The 20,613-nt window shown below is 44.7% G+C and overlaps 1 protein-coding gene across 1 annotated transcript in view; it reads left to right on the top strand.

The window, feature by feature from the left end:
• LOC124594918 (estradiol 17-beta-dehydrogenase 2-like) overlaps positions 1–20,613 on the top strand; it is a 128,186-nt gene that overhangs the window by 15,543 nt on the left and 92,030 nt on the right. The window contains exon 2 of the mRNA XM_047133410.1: positions 8,686–8,850. Within this exon, the coding sequence (XP_046989366.1) occupies positions 8,703–8,850 (148 nt within the window). The 5' untranslated portion in view covers positions 8,686–8,702. The remainder of the gene's footprint in view (positions 1–8,685; positions 8,851–20,613) is intronic.

Genomic DNA, 20,613 nt, shown 5'->3' with positions numbered 1-20,613 from the left:
TTCTGACATTCCATGCCCCGACTCGTAGAACGTTATCTTTTGGTTGATTATTCTGTCTTTTCTCATGGTCACCTCCCCTTTGGCTATACCCTCCCGGAGATCAGAATGGGGGGCATTTCCGGAATCTTTTGCCAGTGGAGAAATCATCATGACACTTTTCCAAGTACAGGCAACATGTGGATATTTGTTAAGCATATTTAATGCAGTGGTTTCCATTGCCTTCTGCATCCTCATGCCGTTGATCATCACTGATTCTCCCGCCCTTAGGGGCAGTTTCCCACCACTAGAAGAAGAGAGTGCCCTGAAACTCTGTCCCTCCACCGCCCTCTTTGACAAGGCCGTTGGCAGAATGAGGGTGACTTCCTATGCTGGAAGCTTTTGGGCGCCGAATGCTGGTTTTTAATCAAAATCCCTACTCCTAGACCACGGGTGCACTGTATTAGCAGATGAATTGACTTATTTATCCTGGTATGTGGAATCCCGCGTAAACTGTGGCGTCTGTCATCATATTCTGAGCATCGATCAATCGTAGCTAAGCTGCTGGCTCGCTGTTGGAGCAAGACATGCTACCGGCGAAGAGTTTGATTTTGACAGCTGCCAACTACGTAAAAGTGTTTACATTCAATAACAAATCATATTACGGCATTCTCATTACCGATTTCGAATTTATTTAGCTCTTGCCGCTATAACTGAACAAAATTATAGCCATTTCCTTAATTGCTTACGAATTAATTTACGGGAGTTAATGGTTATATGTTCTTTCGATGTCACCAAATTCTGACGTGGCTACTTTCGTTAAGTTTGGAAGTAAAATGAGTTCTTACAGATTTAAATTATTGAAAAACACGGTCAAAATTACGCAAAGTACATCTCTGAGAATAGTTTCTTCACTGAGCCGCAAACAGAGTCAATAAAATTAAACAAGATACTCTTGTAACCATACGGAGATCACTATCAGATAACATGCTCTCAGTTTCAAGATCTGTTAATACAATCAAAAGTGTACGTGTTAGAATTGTGTGATCATATATTAAAGTATCATCTTATTTGTGGACACAGTATTAGTTTCTCAGTTCTGATGGTGGAAATTATCGGGTGAAATGTATCGGAGTCGTGTGCAACTGTTGATGGTCTCCGATTTTCAAGTTCTACTTTGACGCTGTTTGTAGCCTTACATTAGCTGACAAAGCGAACTATATGCACGACAGTGGTAGCAACTAACTTGGTCACGTGAGAGGTACTGATACGCTCCGGTACAAATTAGTGGACGACGTAAGGTCGCAGTATAAATACAGAAAACGAACGCTGGAAATGCTTTCGCGACTTGTCGGCATGATTTTTTGTTAAAGTCATCTATTTTTTTAGCGATGACGAAAGGATGTAAAAGGCGATGGAATGAGAGTGTAAAATGTTAAATTTAAGTAGATGGTGTGAAAATTACAGCAGCGGAGTGCTATTCAGGCAAGTAAAAGCAAAGTGTACACAATAAATATCCCATTGCCAATACAGGTAAATGTGTCATGAGGCAATAATGTTGTGTTGTTGTGGTCCTCAGTCCAGAGACTGGTTTGATGTAGCTCTCCATAATACTCTATCCTGTGCAAGCTTCTTCATCTCCCAGTACCTACTGCAACCTACATCCTTCTGAATCTGTTTAGTGTATTCATCTCTTGGTCTCCCTCTACGATTTTTACCCTCCACACTGCCTTCCAATACTAAATTCGTGATCCCTTGATGCCTCACAGTATGTCCTACCAACCGATCCCTTTTTGTATTCAAGTTGTGTCACAAATTTCTCTTCTCCCCAATTCTATTCAATACCTCCTCATTAGTTATGTGATCTACCCATCTAATCTTCAGCATTCTTCTGTAGCACCACATTTCGAAAGCTTCTGTTCTCTTCTTGACTAAACTATTTATCGTCCACGTTTCAGTTACATATATGGCTCCACTCAATACAAATACTTTCAGAAACGACTTCCTGACACTTTAATCTATACTCGATGTTAACAAATTTCTCTTCTTCAGAGACGCTTTCCTTGCCATTGACAGTCTACATTTTATGTCCTCTCTACTTCGACCATCATCAGTTATTTTGCTCTCCAAATAGCAAAACTCATTTACTACTTTAAGCGTCTCATTTCCTAATCTAATACCCTCAGCATCATCCTATTTAATTCGACTCCATTCCATTATCCTCGTATTGCTTTTGTTGATGTTCATCTTATATCCTCCTTTCAAGACACTGTCCATTCCGTTCAGCTGCTCTTCCAGGTCGTTTGCTATCTCTGACAGAATTACAATGTCATCGGCGAACCTCAAAGTTTTTATTTCTTCTTCATGGATTTTAATTCCTACTCCGAATTTTTCTTTTGTTTCCTTTAGTGCTTGCTCTATATACATATTGAACAACATCGTGGACAGGCTACAACCCTGTCTCACTCCCTTCCCAACCACTGCTTCCCTTTCATGCCCCTCAACTCTTATAAATGACATCTGGTTTCTGTACAAATTGTAAATAGCCTTCGCTCCATGTATTTGACCCCTGTCACCTTCAGAATTTGAAAGAGAGTATTCCAGTTAACATTGTCAAAAGCTTTCTCTAAGTCTACAAATGCTAGAAAGGTAGGTTTGCCTTTCCTTAATCTATTTTATAAGATAAGTCGCTGGGTCAGTATTGCCTCACGTGTACCAACATTTCTACGGAATGCAATCTGATCTTCCCCGAGGTCGGATACTACCAGTTTTTGCATTCGTCTGTAAAGAATTCGTGTTAGTATTTTGCAGCCGTGGCTTATTAAACTGATAGTTCGGTAATTTTCACATCTGTCAACACCTGATTTCTTTGGGATTGGAATTATTATATTCTTCTTGAAGTCTGAGGGAATTTCACCTGTCTCATACATCTTGCTCACTAGATGGTAGAGTTTTGAAAGGCCTGGCTCCCCCAAGACTGTCAGTAGTTCTAATGGAATGTTGTCTACTCCCGGGGCCTTGTTTCGACTCAAGTCTTTCAGTGGTCTGTCAAACTCTTCACGCAGTATCATATCTCCTATTTCATATTCATCTACATTCTCTTCCATTTCTATAACATTATCCTCAAGAACATCGCCCTTGTATAGACCCTCTATATACTCCTTCCACCTTCCTGTTTTCCCTTCTTTGCTTAGAACTGGGTTTCCATCTGAGCTCTTGACATTCATGCAAGGGGTTCTCTTTTCTCCATAGGTCTCTTTAATTTTCCTGTAGGCAGTATCTATCTAACCCCTAGTCATATGCGCTTCGATATCCTTACATTTGTCCTCTAGCCATCCCTGCTTAGCCATTTTGCACTTCCTGTCGATCTCATTTTCGAGACGTTTGTATTTCTTTCTGCCTGCTTCATTTACTGCATTTTTATATTTTCTCCTTTCATCAATTAAATTCAATATCTCTTCTGTTACCGCAAGGATTTCTATTAGCCCTCGTCTTTGTACCTACTTGATCCTCTGCTACCGTGACTATTTCATCTCTCAAAGCTACCCATTCTTCTTCTACTGTATTTCTTCCCTCCATTCTTGTCAATCGTTCCCTAACGCTGTCCCTGAAGCTTTCTACAACCTCTTGCTCTTTCAGTTTATCTAGGTTCCATCTCCTCAAATTCCGACATTTCTGCAGTTTCTTCAGTTTTAATCTACAGTTCATAACCAATAGATTGTGGTGAGAGTCCACATCTGCCCCTCGGAATGTCTTACAATTTAAAACTTCGTTCCTGACTCTCTGTCGTACCATTATATAATCTATCTCCAGGCTTCTTCCATGTATACAACCTTCTTTCATGATTCTTGGTGATTAAGGGATCTGACATTCCACGCTCCGATCCGTAGAATGCCAGTTTTCTTTCTCCTGATAACAACGTCTTCCTGAGTAGTCCCCGCCCGGAGATTCAAATGGGGGACTGTTTTACCTCCGGAATATTTTACCCAAGAGGACGTCATAATCATTTAACCATACAGTAAAGCTACATGCACTCGGGAAAAATTACGGCTGTAGTTTCCCCTTGCTGTCAGCCGTTCGCAGTACCAGCGCAGCAAGGCCGTTTTGGTTAGTGTTATAAAGCCAGGCCAGTCAATCTTCCAGACTGTTGTGCAGGGAGGAGGCCCCCCAAGAGGGATCATTGCCGACAAAATTTTATTAAGTAAATTTTTCATGCATAATGTTCGGCCGTAGCCGGCTTGGGCATACTGTGGTGGAAGGTGCTGGCCGGAAGACCATGGTCGGCACATTCCTGCCACGTGCTCCTCGGTCAGACTCAAGTCCCACGGGTTGGTTGCGCTGACGGGGGTACGCTACTAGCAAGGCGCGTTGGCGGAATCAATCCTCCAATCAGAGACTAATCGTGTGGTCACGTGGGGACGCGGCCGGGAGCGGCGAGGGCGGCTTGGAAACAGCTCCGCGCTCTGTTAGCTTCTGACCTCGGCCCCGAGTAGTCGCTCCTCTAGCCTCTGCCTCTCTGATGAGCAGACGGCAACCCCTCTTGGGCTGCTCAGCCCTACGTAGGCACCACTGTACCATCATTACAAGAATAAACTGGGTCCATTCCACTGAATTAATTTTCACTTTACAACCCCCTCCGCTCCTGACTTCTATCCTGACGAACACTGTTGCCCCTGCAACTACTGAAAAGGCTGCTGCCCCTCTTCAGGAAACACACGTTTGCCTGGCCTCTCAACAGATACCTCTCCGTTGTGGTTTCACCTATGGTATGGCTATCTGTATCGCTGAGGCACGCAAGCCTCCCCACGAATGGTATGGTCCATAGTTCATGGGGGGGGGGGGGGGTAAGGTATGCGCTGCAATGATTGGTTAAAATGGTACCAAATTTTTGTGAACTTCATAGTTCTTGTTCCACAGAACCGGTTAAATAAAAAGTTCTGTCTTGGGGACTTCGTTTTAGAAATTGCGAGAATGAACGAGTCATCATATGTGTTGAGCCAGATCGCTGGTCGATCATCAGCGATCGGCTTGTCTTTGGCGCGTCCCCGGGCATTATCATCTTTGCGTTTTCGGCTGGGGCGCGCGGGACTGCGAGAGGCAGTCGGTTTGGGGCGGCCGGTGAGACTCGTGCAGTTGTGGCTCGGGCGAAGCACATGTGTGATGTCTGTTTCGCTGGGGCTGTTTGCTAATCGTGAAACTCCTGTGACGGTTACTGGTTGCCTGGAAGGCATTTCATATAAACTGTGACAAGCCTCGCAGTGTCCGGAGTTGGTGTTGTGTGAAATCTTATGGGACTTATCTGCTAAGGTCATCAGTCCCTAAGCTTACACACTACTCAACCTAAACTATCCTAAGGACAAACACACAGACATCCAAGCCCGAGGGAGGACTCGAACCTCCGCCGGGATCAGCCACACAGTCCATGACTGCGGCGCCCTAGACTGCTCGGCTAATCCCGCGCGGCAGTTGGTGTTGGCCTAGATGTTTGTACAAATTGAGATGCCTGTGTGAGAAGCACGCCGTGGGCCTGTTGGTTGCTTCGTCCGTCTGGCAGCCACGGCAACCGGATGTTCGTCCGGAATGTCTACAGTTTGTGGTGAGCATAATGTGAACAAGTTCTCGTAGGATGTGCTTCCAGCCTGACTCTTAGCCTGTGTTATTTGTGGGTGCCGACCCCTTGTCTGTTACTGCTTCCGGGTGTCCTCTACGATTTCACAGCAAAACTGTGTTTTTGTGGCATTCTGTGTTTGTCTCAGCCTCCGCCTAGAAAGGGGAAAGATGTGTGCCTTAACTGAATGGGGGGGGGGGGGGGGGGTTCGATTGGACATCTTTTGGAATTCCTTAATGCTGTAATTTAAACATATAAAAAAAGGTTGTTCTTTCAGAATAAGAGTCTGTTTCTTTGGGACACTGCAGTTCAAACAGGAGTGGGGTAATGTTAATGAGTATTTGTTATTCGTCAAATGAAGTGCATTTAATATCTTGCTGTTTTCTGGGGCACGTAGCTGTGTTATTGAATTCATTTTGAAGTGTTCTGTCGGATGAATGACTGCTCCCCACTTCAGTGTATTCTTTTGAGTAGTATTGTAAGGTTTTTGGGTATTTGTCAGTGGGGTGTATTGATTCAATGCCGGCCGAAGTGGCCGTGCGGTTAAAGGCGCTGCAGTCTGGAACCGCAAGACCGCTACGGTCGCAGGTTCGAATCCTGCCTCGGGCATGGCTGTTTGTGATGTCCTTAGGTTAGTTAGGTTCAACTAGTTCTAAGTTCTAGGGGACTAATGACCTCAGCAGTTGAGTCCCATAGTGCTCAGAGCCATTGATTCAATTTTGTATTTCTCTTTTTTTTTAGTTACGCTGAATTGTTTAGTTTACCTGGTTATTGGCTTAACTCGCGCTTCACACACTAAATCAGCTGATATTGAAATTGTTTTTTTAATTCCTGTTTAATGTCAGACAGATTCAAATGTAACCTCATTTATGTTATTTGAAATAAGTGTTGGATTGACCTTAATGAATTATGTGCAATCGAATTAAGGGACCCAGTCTTCCATTAGTGCTTAACATTGGTGTGTGGTTCGGGTTGTGGGCCCCGTGCTCGGACCATGTGTGAACGTGACTATGTAGTTTGTGGAAAGGCGTGTTACATCTACACCTACATCTACGTCTAAGTGATTGCTATTCACAATGAAGTGCCTGTCAGACGGTACAATGAACCACCGTCAAGCTGTGTTCAACCGTTTCACTCTCGAACGGCGCACGGGAAAAGTGAGCACTTAAATTTTTCTGTGCAAGCCCTGATTTCTCCTATTTATCGTGATGATCATTTCTCCCTATGTAGGTGGGTGCCAACAGAATGTTTCTGCAATCGGAGGGATGTGGCCCAGCGGTTCTAGGCGCTACAGTCTCGAACCACGCGACCGGTACGGTCGCAGGTTCCAGTCCTGCCTCGGGCATGGATGTGTGTGATGTCCTTAGGTTAGTTAGGTTTAAGTAGTTCTAAGTTCTAGGGGATTGATGACCACAGAAGTTAAGTCCCATAGTGCTCAGAGCCATTTTGCAATCGTAGGAGAAAACTGGTGATTGACTCCAATTCACGTATCGTGGCGCTATCTCCCCAGTTTCGCGGTAATACAAAACGAGCCGCCCTTCTTTGAACGTTTTCGATGTCATCCGTCAGTCCCACCTGATACGGATCCCACACTGCACAGCAATACTCCAGAATAGGGCAGACAAGTGTGATGTAAGCAGTCTCTTTAGTGGACTTGTTGGGTGTTCCGCCAGTGAATCGCAGTCTTCGGTTTGCTCTACGTACAATATTATTTATGTGATCGTTCCAATTTAGGTTATTTGTATTTGTAATGCCTAAGTATTTAGTTGAATTTACAGCCTTAAGATTTGTGTGACTTAACGCGTAATCGATTTTTACGAAAAATTAAGTATTGTAGTGAAAGCAATATGTGGTTTATTCAAGCGTCAAATTATGGCTGATTGCATACGAGGAGCACAGTCGCAAAGGAGTGGCTTTTAGTGTTTAATCGGAGCGCTATGCAAGCATCGGTGTGTAGACGTGTAGCATGTGACAGCGGTCCACTGCTAAGGATTGGGCGCTAACTTTGAATTTGATTTAAAGAAAATTATTGTTTCCAGAACGAGATTTTCACTCTGCAGCGGAGTGTGCGCTGATATGAAACTTGCTGGCAGGTTAAAACTGTGTGCCCGACCGAGACTCGAACTCGGGACCTTTGCCTTTCGCGGGCAAGTGCTCTACCAACTGAGTTACCGAAGCACGACTCACGCCCGGTACTCACAGCTTTACTTCTGCCAGTATCTCGTCTCCTGCCTTCCAAACTTTACAGAAGCTCTTCTGCGAACCTTGCAGAACTAGCACTCCTGAAAGAAAGGATATAGCGGAGACATGGCTTAGCCACAGCCTGGGGGATGTTTCCAGAATGAGATTTTCACTCTGCAGAGTGCAGAGTGCAGAGTGAAAATCTCATTCTGGAAACATCCCCCAGGCTGTGGCTAAGCCATGTCTCCGCTATATCCTTTCTTTCAGGAGTGCTAGTTCTGCAAGGTTCGCAGAAGAGCTTCTGTAAAGTTTGGAAGGCAGGAGACGAGATACTGGCAGAAGTAAAGCTGTGAGTACCGGGCGTGAGTCGTGCTTCGGTAGCTCAGTTGGTAGAGCACTTGCCAGCGAAAGGCAAAGGTCCCGAGTTCGAGTCTCGGTCGGGCACACAGTTTTAATCTGCCAGGAAGTTTCAAAATTATTGTTCTTTCTACTTTAAGACAACTTGGTTTAATACAAAAGCTGTTCCTGCTTCCCCTCCCTGTTTCTCGGGCGTCAAGATGACAGTGCTGCCGCACTGGTCGGGTCACCGGCTTTTTTGTTGAGTAACGCTCTCGCTTTAGCATTAGTCTTGCTTCGTGTATCAGCGCCGTCTATTGGGGCCGAACGGTTCTAGGCCCTACAGTCCGGAACCGTGCTGCTGCTACAGTCGCAGGTTCGAATCCTGCCTCGGGCATGGATGTGTGTGATGTCCTTAGGTTACTTAGGTTTAAGTAGTTCTAAGTTCTAGGGGACTGATGACCTCAGAAGTTAAGTCCCATAGTGGTTAGAGCCATTTGAACCGTTCGTGTATCAGCGTGTAGTTGCTCAGTGCCGCAAACGGTGACGGAGACCCTGTTCTCGTGTTCTTCCTGCTGTTGTAGCAGGAGTAGGAGGAGTGATGTTGGCAGCACTGGCGGCGGTGTGCCAGTGGGTGGGCGCCGTGGTGCTGGCGTCGCTGCTGGTCTGGTTGGTTGGCACCGCCCTGGACAAGCTGAGGCCACTGCGGCTCCTGGACAACTTGCCGTCGCGCGCCGTCCTCATCACAGGTCATCAACGAGCTCACCTAACGGCGTTACTTCTTAGACTGTAGCTGTACAAACTCTGATCAGCCATAGCATTGTAGCCACGGAACCTATCATCAAAATAAACCCTTCCAGGGGATAGTAGTGTAACCCAGTGAGGGATAACTGCCAGTCAAATGTTCAAATGTGTATGAATTCCTACTGGACCAAACTGCTGAGGTCATCGGTCCCTAGACTTACACACTACTTGAACTTACTTATTTTATTTAATCGTATGGCTAGGGCCCCCGTCGGGCAGACCGTTCGCCAGGTGCTGGTCTTTCAATTTGACGCCACTTCGGCGACCTGCAGTCGATGAGGGTGGTAGGATGATGATGAGGACAGCACAACACCCAGTCCCTGGACGGAGAAAATTCCCCGACCCAGCCGGGAATCGAACCCGTGACAATCCGTCACGCTGACCGACCATTCAGTTACCGGGGGTGGACGACTACTTGAACTAACTTATGCTAAGAACAACACACACGTCCATGCCTGAAGGAGGACTCGAACCTCCGGTAGCAAGGGCTGTGCAATCCGTGACATGGCGCCTTACACCGCGCGGCCATTTTCTGCAGCTGTCAGTCAGACACACGAACAGTACATGTACTATCAGTGAGCGTGCTGTTCGTGTGTAGGATGGGGAAGGTGCGCAGTCTATCTGAGTTTGACCGAGGGCAGATTGTGATGGCCCAGAGGCTCGGCTCGAGCATTTCAGATTTGGTGTTCCAGGAGTATTGTGGTGTCTTCAACACGTGACGAACCGAAGGTAAAACCACGTCCAGACGTCGCGGGGTGGGACGGCCACCTCTCGTTACAGATGTCGGACTTCGTAGACTGGACAGACTTGTAAAAAAGGGCAGGTGGCGAACTGTCGAGAAACTTACGTAAGACTTTAATGATGGGCAGAGTACAGGTGGTCTGAACACACAGTACACCCAACACTACGAATGATGAGTCTCCACAGCTGACGGCACATGCATGTGCCAGTGTTTACACCACGACATTGGCAACTACGACTGAAATTCGCACGTAACCATCGACACTAGACGTTGGCGCAGTGGCAGAGCGTTGCATGATCTGATGAATCCCGATACCTCCTATTATTACGCCGATGGGAGAGAGCAAATCCGTCGTCTTCCAGGGAACACCTCCTTGACACTTGCAATGTGGGACGTAGAGGAACTGGCGGCGTTCCATTATACGCTGGGGAACATTCACATGGGCATCCATGGGTCCATTGGAGCTCCTGCAATGAATCATGATGGCCAAGGAATATTGTACACTGGTTACAAACCACGTACACCCCTTCATGACGATCATGTTTCCTGACAGCAGTGGCATTTTTCAACAAGATAATGCGCCATGTGAAAAGGCCAAGAGTGTGATGCACTTGTTCGAGGAACACAGTGGCGTGTTTCAATTGATGTGCTGTCCCCCCCCCCCCCCCCCCCCCCACACCTCGCCACCTCTGAACCCTATCGGTCACATGTGGGATGTGATTGAATGTGGCGTCAGACCTCATTACCTCCATCCCCCCCCCCCCTCCTTCCGGAATTTATGGGAATTAAGTAACATGTGTGTGCAGCTGTGCGACCTGCCAAGGCCTCATTGCTTCCATGCCACGAAGCGTCGACATGTTACCCGTGCCAATGGTAGACATAGCGGCTACTAACTAAGTGGTCATAGTATTCTGGCTGATCAGTGTACATTGTGTGCCCACAGTAAATGGATATAATTTATATTCCAGGATGAATATTTTCTCCACGCTGTTTTTAAACTTCCTGGCAGATTAAAACTATGTGTCAGACCGAGACTGAAACATGGGATCTTTACTTTTCGTGTACAACTGCTCTGCCGCCAAAGCTATCGCTAGAAGCAGCAGCGGAAGTGGAGCTGTGCTGGCGGGTCATGAATCGTGCTTTTACGGCTTCGTCGGTACAGCTCTATCCCGTGACAGACAAAGCTCCTAGGTTTGAGTCCCGGTGCATTTGACAATCTTCCAGGAAGTTTCAGATCAGTGCGAACTCCACAGCCGAGTGAAAAATCTTCCTGGCAACAGTCCCCTCGCCTGCGGCTAATCATTTCTCTGTTACATCCTTACTTACAGGAAGTCCAGTCCCGCAAGGAATTCAGGAATAATTCTGTGGTATCTGGAACGCGTGGGAAGGATACTGGCGAAAGTGGAGTTATGAAGGCGGGTCACGAGTCAAGCTTCGGTAGCTCTGTCAGGAGAGCACTTAACCCGCGAATGTCAAAGGCCCCAGGATCGATTCCCGGTCCGACATACATCAGGAAGCTTCGTATATTCTTTCGCGATAATGGCCGATCTTCATTGTCGGTTTTATGCACGATAATCCCATTCTTTACGGTGTTAAGCTACTTTCTTGATTGACAACCCTGTAATAGAGATATAACTTTCTGTAAGAAGACCATAGTACAGCTTTCAGAGACATTTCCAGAGCACGCTGAACGTATTTGTACCTGTTTCCAATCTGGTCCATGTGTCAAATTGTTTCCCAAAGCGTCATCGAGAAAATTTATAGACGTCGTGTTTTACCTCATAGTAACAGATAACTTTCAAGGAGACAACATGAAACATAGTTTTGCGACTAAGAGAAGAGGTGGCTGTATCAATAGGAGTGTTCGTTTACGAGATACTAATTTTCAAGCAGATAAAAACACAATTCAGATAATGGCATTGAGAGCTGGTTTCTCAGGATTGTGCAGGGTAGGGTTACGATTGTGCTCAGGGCCATAATCAGTTACTCTCGGTTGCACAACAAATACGTTAACTTTATTTTAAAAAATTAAAATTTTAAAACAATCTCTAAAAAACACAATTGATTGTATGACTACTGAAGGTCTTATCACAGAAAAAAATTGCACAATTTTAGGGCCAAAGGCAACCAACATTAACCTCAAACAACAAACGCCTGAAGGCTTGAATTAAAAGTCAGAAGAACAATTCGAAATAGCACATATTAAGATAAATAATTCGTTTTAAAACAAACTGTAACACGGCTGAAGGCCTTATTATAAAAGAAGTGAAATTATTACTCGGCTCAAGGCCACAAACAATTTCAAATATCAACTGCTGCAGGTCTGAATTAGAAGTCACAGCACACATCTCAACAAATACCTCGCTTTTAAAACAAACTGCTTAAAAAAAAAAGCTTACTGTAACACGGCTGAAGGCCTTATTACGAAATAAGTAAAATTATTGCCCGGCTTAAGGCCACTCACAACTTCAAATCACAAACGGCTGAAGGCCTGAATTAGAAGTCAGAAGAACAATTCCAAATAGAACCTTTAAAATAAATACCTTGCTTTTAAAACAAATTTGCTTACAAAACATACTGCAACGCAGCTGAAGGCCTTATCATGAAAGAATAATTAGTACATTACAAATATCCTTAATACAAACATCACAATCTAAGGAATCAGGTCAAGTGAGTCTCAGCAAGTGGTCCAAGCGTCGGCCTGGGAAGGTAACTCAAACATAAGTAAGGTGAGACAGGCAGCCAAGAGTTGAACTCACGTAACAGGATGGCAACTCAAACTATGGGCAGCTTAAGTGCCAACCTACCACCTAACCAATCACCGGTACATGATGGAATATTTCTAGGGAAGGGCGAAGAGACAGACAGCACTACGTCTTCAGAAAACATCCAAGGCCAAAGGAAACACTAGAACCAAGGTAGACCTCCCAAAAAATATGCACAGTACAAAAGAAGAGGCTGTCGAACTACATGCCATGTTGGACAGCATCAACACAACGAGTAAAGGTACACTGCCAGTAAAGTGCGCTAACCTCCAGGGCAGGTAACTGGGGCGTTAGCGCCCACAAGGCAGAAAATACCGCTGGTTGCACTTCACTAATAAGAATAATACTAAATTAAATAGAGAAAGATGGCTGCAGTATTTCACCGCCTCGAAACACATCACTCATTGCCGCCAGGCTCAGCTACCCCGGGAGCAACAACCTGCCAACCAAAGGCGAGGTCTCAGAATAGTTGAGGTTGCATTAGCAGTTGACTCTTCACTCAACTAAAACGTCCAGGGTTCGGTGTGCAACGAAGTCGTCGCTCTCGCAGCTACGCCTCCTCGATCCGGCAGTGGCAGCACGACGCAAGCAGCCCTGGCTTGATCTCGCGCTGCACGGACCTGCTTGCTGCTGCGCCACAACCGAACTGATGTCTGTTCACAACTGCTCACCAAATCCAATACTCAGACAGTATTAAAATAACTGCTCATTCAAAACCATTTTGCACCTCCTTTCGATCTCATTTTTGAGACGTTTGTATTCTTTTTTGCCTGCTTCGTTTACTGCACTTTTATATTTTCTCCTTTCATCAATAAAATTCAATATTTCTTCTGTTACTCAAGGATTTCTGGTAGCCCTGGTATTTTTACCTACTTGATCCTCTGCTGCCCATTCTTCTTCTACTCTATATCTTTCCTCCGTTCTTGTCAGTCGTTCCCTAATGCTCTCTCTGAAACTCTCTACAACCTCTCGTTCTTTCAGTTTATGCAGGTCCCATATCCTTAAATTCCCACCTTTTTGCAGTTTCTTCAGTTTTAATCTGCAATTAATAACCAATATATAGTGGTCAGAGGCCACATCTGCCCCTGGAAATGTCTTACAATTTTAAATCTGGTTCCTAAATCTATGTCTCTATCTGAAACCTTCCAGTGTTTCTAGGCCTCTTCCATGTATAGAACTTTCTTTCATGATTCTTGAAACAAGTGATAGCTATGACTGAGTTACGCTCTGTGTAAAATTCTACAGGCGGCATCCTCTTTCATTCCTTACCCCATTCCATATTCACCTACTACTTTTCCGTCCCTTCCTTTCCCTACTATCGAATTCAAGTCACTCATTACTATTAAATTTTCGTCTCCCTTCACTATCTGAATAATTTCTTTTATCTCATCATACATTTCATCAATCTCTTTGTCATCTGCGGAGCTAGTTGGCATATAAACTTGTACTACTGTGGTGGGTGTGGGCTTCGTGTCTGTCTTTGCTACAATAATGCGTTCACTATGCTGTTTGTAGTAACTTGCCCGCAGTCCTATTTTTTTATTCACTCCCGCGTTACTCCTATTTGATTTTGTATTTATAACCCAGTATCCACCTGACCATAAGTCTTGTTCCTCCTGCCAGCGAACTTCACTAATTCCCACCATATCTAGCTTTAACCTATCCATTTCCCTTTTTAAATTTTCTAACCTATCTGCCGAAAAGGGATCTGACATTCCACGCTCCGATCCGTAGAACGCCAGTTTTCTTTCTCCTGATAACGACGTCCCCCAGAGTAATCTCCGCCCGGAGATCCGAATGGGGGACTATTTTACCTCCGGAATATTTTACCCAAGAGGACGCCATCATCACTTAACCATACAATAAATCTGCATGCCCTCGGGAAAAATTACGGCTTAAGATGTGAGTTTCTTGACCTCCGCTATAGCGGGTAAATGTGGCATGCATATGCTTTTTTTTTTTCGGTCAGTAAACCCTCCCCTCTTGGGATCAGAGGCAAATGCCCGCAGGAACAGAAGTTACATTAGCCACAACGAACTCAGAGATTGCCCGTTGTCGCAGATGGAATATAGTAATTATCTCATAAGTATAGGATTAGTCTCACTCATTCAGGGTTATAATTCTCAGATAGTATTAGGAATAAAAAGTTGGTTCAAACCAGACGGGAATAGTAACGAAATCCTAAGACTGGAATATTTATCGTAAGGATAGGTTAGTCACCAATGGTGGCGGCGTATTTTTTGCACTAAGGAATTCTATATTATCTATCCAGGTTATCACGAAGTCCAAATGTGAATTAATCTGAATGAAGTGAAGCGTCGAAGGTTGATCAGAAATGATAATCAGATGCTTTTATAGACTGCCTGAGTCAGGAGCTATAGCGGTAGAGCGTTTCAGGGAGAACTTGCAGAATATCGTTTAATGATTTTCCTGATCACGCCAATGTAATATGAAGTGATTTCAACTTGGCAAGTATAGATTGGGAGAGTTATGCTATTATAACTGGTACCAAAATACGTCTTGTTCGAAAATTACGTCGAGCAGGTAATTAGAGAACCAGCCCGTGAAAGTAAGGTCTTAGACCTCCTAGCAACAAACAGTCCTGAACCCACAAGACCTTGATAGCAACTATGACCACTGGTTTCACAAGGAAGGAAAGGCAGTAAAGTATTGTTGCTTAGAAAGAGTGACAGGATACAAACTGTAGAGAATCTGAGTTGCCAGCATCTAAATCTACATCTACATAGATACTTTGCAAATCACATTGAAGTACCTGGCAGAGGGTTCATCGAAACACCTTCACAATTCTCTATTATTCCGATCTCGTATAGCACGCGGAAAGAACGAACACCTATATCTTTCCGTACCAGCTCTGATTTCCCACATTTTATCGTGGTGATTGTTTCTCCATATGTAGGTCGGCACCAACAAAATATTTTCCCATTCGGAGGAGAAAGTTGGTGATTGGAATTTCCTGAGAAGATTCCGTCGCAACGAAAAACGTCTTTCTTTTAATGATGTCCAGCCCAAATCCTGCATCATTTTGTGACACTCTCTCCCATATTTCGCGATAATACAAAACGTGCTGCCTTTCTTTGAACTTTTTTGACGTACTCCGTCAGTCCTATCTGGTAAGGATCCCACACCGCGCAGCAGTATTCTAAAAGAGTACGGACAAGCGTAGTGTAGGCAGTCTCCTTAGTAGATCTGTTAAATTTTCTAAGTGTCCTGCCAATAAAACGGAGTCTTTGGTTAGCCTTCCCCACAACATTTTCTGTGTGTTCCTTCCAATTTAAGTTGTTCGTAATTGTAATTCCTAGGTATTTAGTTGAATTTACGGCCTTTATATTTGACTGATTTTGTCGTGTAACAGAAGTTTAACGAGTTTCTTTTAGCACTCATGTGGATGACCTTACACTTTTCGTTATTTAGGGTCAACTGTCAATTTTCGCACCATTCAGATATCTTTTCTATATCGTTTTTCAGTTTGTTTTGATCTTCTGATGACTTTATTAGTCGATAAACGACAGCGTCATCTGCAAACAAAATAAGACGGCTGCTCAGATTGCCTCCCAAATCGTTTATGTAGATAAAGAACACCAAATGGCCTTTAACACTACCTTGGGGAACGCCAGAAACCACATCTGTTTTACTCGATCACTTTCTGTCAATTACTACGAACTGTGACCTGTCTGACAAGAGGTCACAAATTCAGTCACACAGCTGAGACGATATTCCATAAGCACACAATTTCACTATAAACCCCTTGTGTGCTACAGTGTCAAAAGCCTTCTGGAAATCCAGAAATACGGAATCGATCTGAAATCCCTAGCCAATAGCACTCAACACTTCATGCGAATAAGGAGCTAGTTATCCTACTACCGTTCTTGAATATTGGTGTGACCTGTGCAACATTCCAGCATTTAGGTACGGATCTTTCGTCGAGCGAACGGTTGTATATGATTGCTAAATATGGAGCTATTGCATCGGCATACTCTGAAAGGAACCTGATTGGTATGTATTCTGGACCAGAAGACTTGCTTTTATTAAGTGCTTCACTACTCCGAGGATATTTACTTCTACGTTACTCATACTGGCAGCTGTTCTTGTTTGGAATCCGGAATATTTACTTCGCCTTCTTTTGTGAAGGCATTTCGGAAGGCTGTGTTTAGTAACTCTCCTTTGGAATCACTGTCTTTGATAGTACCGGTATCTCCATTGCTATCGCACAGAGATGGCATTAATTGTGTCATGCTGGTAGCATACGTCGCATACGACCTGAATCTCTTTGGATTTTCTGTCAGGTTTCGAGACAAAGTTTCGTTGTGGAAGCTATTATAAGCATCTCGCATTGAAGTCAGCGATACATTTCGAGCTTCTGTAAAAGATCGCGAATCTTGGAGATTTCGCGTCTGTTCAGATTTGGCATGTTTTTTTTTTCGTTGTTTCTGCAACAGTGTTCTGAACCGTTTTGTGTACCAAGGAGGATTTGGTACAAATCTCTAATTGCTGTCGATGCTATTACTCTAAATCAAGCCACATCTCTTCTACACTTATATTGTTAATTTGGAAGCAGTGTAGATTATCTCTCAGGATTGCGTCAAGTGACTTTCTATCTGCTTCTTTGTATAGGTATATTTTTAATTTATTTTTGTAGGATTTGGTGGTTGCAAAATTCAGTCTCGCTACGACAAACCTGTATTCACTGATCCCTGTATCCGTTTTGATGCTCGTTATTATTTGTTGCTAAGAGATCAAGTGTGTTTTCACAACCGTTTAATAGTCGGGTCGGCTCATGAACTAACTGCTCGAAATAATTTTCAGAGAATGCCTTTAGCACAATTTCAGATGATGTTTTATGGGTACCTCCGGAATTAAATACGTATTTTCGCCAGCATATAAAGGGTAAATTAAAATCACCACCAACTGTAATTGTATGAGTGGGGTATGTGTTTGATATCAAACTCAACTTTTCTTTGAACTTTTCAGCAATTGTATCATCTGAACTGGGAGATCGGTAAAAGCGTCCAATTATTATTTTATTCCGGTTGCCAACAATGATCTCTGTCCATACTAACTCACATGAAATATCTACTTCAATTTCGCGACTTCTAAAAGCAACAAACACGCTACCGCCAACTTTGTTCAGCCCATCCTCTCGGAAGACCGTTAGGATCTTCCCAAAAATTTCGGCTGAGCTTATCTCCGGCTTTAACCAGTTTCAGTGCCTACAACGATTTGAGCATCAGTGCTTTCTATTAGCGCTTGGAGCTCTATTACTTTCCCAACACTGCCACAACAATTTACAACTGTATACCGATGGTTCCTGCATCTACGTTCTTCCTGCGTTCGGCCTGCACCTTTTGTGGCTGAACCCCTTCTTGTGTTTTCCCGAGATCATCTAACCCAAAAAAACAGCTCATCCACGCCACGCAGCCCCGGCTACCCGTGTAGCCGCCTCCTGCGTGAAGTGGAATCCTGACATATTCAGCGGAACACGAAACACAGTCGCCCCATGGGGCAAGTCGAGGAATCTGCAGCCTACACGGTCGCAGAACCGTCTGAGCCTCTAATTCAGATCCTCCATTCGGCTCTGTACCAGAGGCCCGCAATCGGTCCTGTCGACTATGCTGCAAATGGTCACTTATGCTTTCATCTCGTGAACAAGACTGGCAGCCTTTACCACATCTGTTAGCCGCTCGAGAAGCTCTTCCGACCCAAAGTGACACACATCATTGGTACCGACGTGAGCCTCCATATGCAGCTGGCTGCACCCTGTGCTTTACATGGCATCTGGAAGCACCCATTGCACGTCTGGAATGACTCCGCCCGGAATACTCACGGAGTGGACACTAAATTTCTTCCCCTTATTGGCAGCCATGTCCCTAAGGCGCCCCATAACGGGCATAACGTTGGAGCTCCCAACTGCACTATGTGATCAAAAGTATCCGGACACCCCCTACTTCCAGGTACTCAATATCAGCGACCTCAGTCGTCATTAGACATCGTGAGAGAACAGAATGGGGCGCTCCGCAGAACTCTCGGACTTCGAACGTGCTCAGGTGATTGGGTGTCACTTGTGTCATACGCCTGTACGCGAGATTTCCACACTCCTAAACATCCCTAGGTCCACTGTTTCCGACGTGATAGTGAAGTGGAAACGTGAAGGGACACGTACAGCACAAAATCGTACAGGCTGACCACGTCTTTTGAGTGACAGACACCGCCCACAGTTGAAAAGGATCGTAATGTGTAATAGGCAAACATCACACAGGAAATCCAAACTGTATCAGGATCCACTGCAAGTGCTATGACAGTTAGGTGGGAGATTATTTCATTTCATTTCACATGCCAGAAAGTTTCATATGAGCACTCCGCCGCAGAGTGAAAACTATTCTATACTTCAAATTATTTAACATGGAAATCGGTTACATAAACTCCTGCTGCTGGCGTGCTCGAATAAAATAATACACTACGTGGTCAAAAGTATCCAGACACCCCAATATATATATATATTTCATATTAGATGCATTGTGCTGCCACCTACTGCCAGGTACTCCATATCAGCGCCCTCAGTAGTCATTAGACAAGGTGAGAGAGCAGAATGGGGCGCTCCGCAGAACTCACGGACTTCGAACGTGCTCAGGTGATTGGGTGTCACTTGTGTCATACGTCTGTACACGAGATTCCCTCCCTCCCCCCCCCCCCCCTAAACATCCCTAGGTCCACTGTTTCCGATGTAATAGTGAAGCGTAAACGTGAAGGGACACGTACAGCACAAAAGCGTACAGGCCAACCTCATGTGTTGACTAACAGAGACCACCGACTTTTGAAGAGCGTCGTAATGTGTAATAGGCAGACATCTATCCAGACCATCACACAGGAATTCCAAACTGCATCAGAATCCACTGCAGGTACTATGACAGTTAGGCGAGAGGTGAGAAAACTTGGATTTCATGGTCGAGGGGCTGCTCATAGGCCACATATCACGCCAGTAAATGCCAAACGACACCTTGCTAAGTGTAAGGAGTGTAAACATTGGATGATTGAACAGTGGAAAATGTTGTGTTGATTGACGAATCACGGTACACAGTGTGGCGATCCAATGGCAGGGTGTTGGTATGGCGAATCCCCGGTGAACGTCATCTGCCAGCGTGTTCGCATTGTATCTGTCGATAATCAATTCTCCCTCACAAACAGGAATCAACTTGACATAAACTTTTATGTGTCGTACCATGTCCTAATGTAATAAATTATGCTAGAGAAACCAGTGTTTCAGAGACGGTTACGTTGGCCTTCTACTGGGTCTGCTCGCGAGCAGAACACACGCAAGGACATACTTGATAACTGTAGCAACTTTGTAGTTTCTTCTCGATTGACCGCTGCTTCGACCATTGCAGGTCTCCACGTAGCTCAGGAAATACGTCATTCATCGCAATGGCGCTCCCCATAAATGAAACATCTAGGCCCGGGGAAGAACCGCCATGGCCTCAGTGCGCAGATATTCGTTGACAGTAACCACCGGAAATCTAATAAATGGCGGACGAATCAACGACTGTGTATTGTAATACATAAAGGTCACGAGATTCCTTTCACTGGCTCGGAACACACGTTCGTGCCACCGTCAGATAAAGATACCCATACGACAGAATCCTCCACGCACTTGAGACACTAAGCCGAGCAATGGTCTTCATGATAGTGCGGCTGCCTGCGGTACTGTGGCACAGAGCAACCATGACACGATCAGCGTGCCCAGCACTCAATCGAAAAAGTCTTTTTCTTACATTTCGATCTAACTGTCAGGAATAACACCAATAATGACATACCACTAACGATAGTAGAGTTTTACCGTGCAGCATTAATTTCTTAAGTCGTTTGTACTTAGAGGAACCGTTCTGAGACAAATATGCTGTCGTGTCATGTTGACCACCGTAATAGGATTATTAAATATGCGTTTTGGTTACACTGCAGTGCAGTTGTAAAAAACAATCGATGAATTGCCTAGAACATATGAATGGCTCTAAGCACTATGGGACTTAACATCTGAGGTCATCAGTCCCCTAGACTTAGAACTACTTAAACCTAACTAACCTAAGGACATCAGACACATCCATGCCCGAGGCAGGATTCGAACCTGTGACCGTAGCAGCAGCGCGGTTCCGGACTGAAGCACCTAGAATCGCTCGGCCACAGCGGCCAGC

The sequence above is a fragment of the Schistocerca americana genome, chromosome 1, assembly GCF_021461395.2.
Source record: "Schistocerca americana isolate TAMUIC-IGC-003095 chromosome 1, iqSchAmer2.1, whole genome shotgun sequence".
Lineage (NCBI taxonomy): Eukaryota > Metazoa > Arthropoda > Insecta > Orthoptera > Acrididae > Schistocerca > Schistocerca americana.
This window is presented reverse-complemented; position numbering and strand designations above follow the sequence as displayed.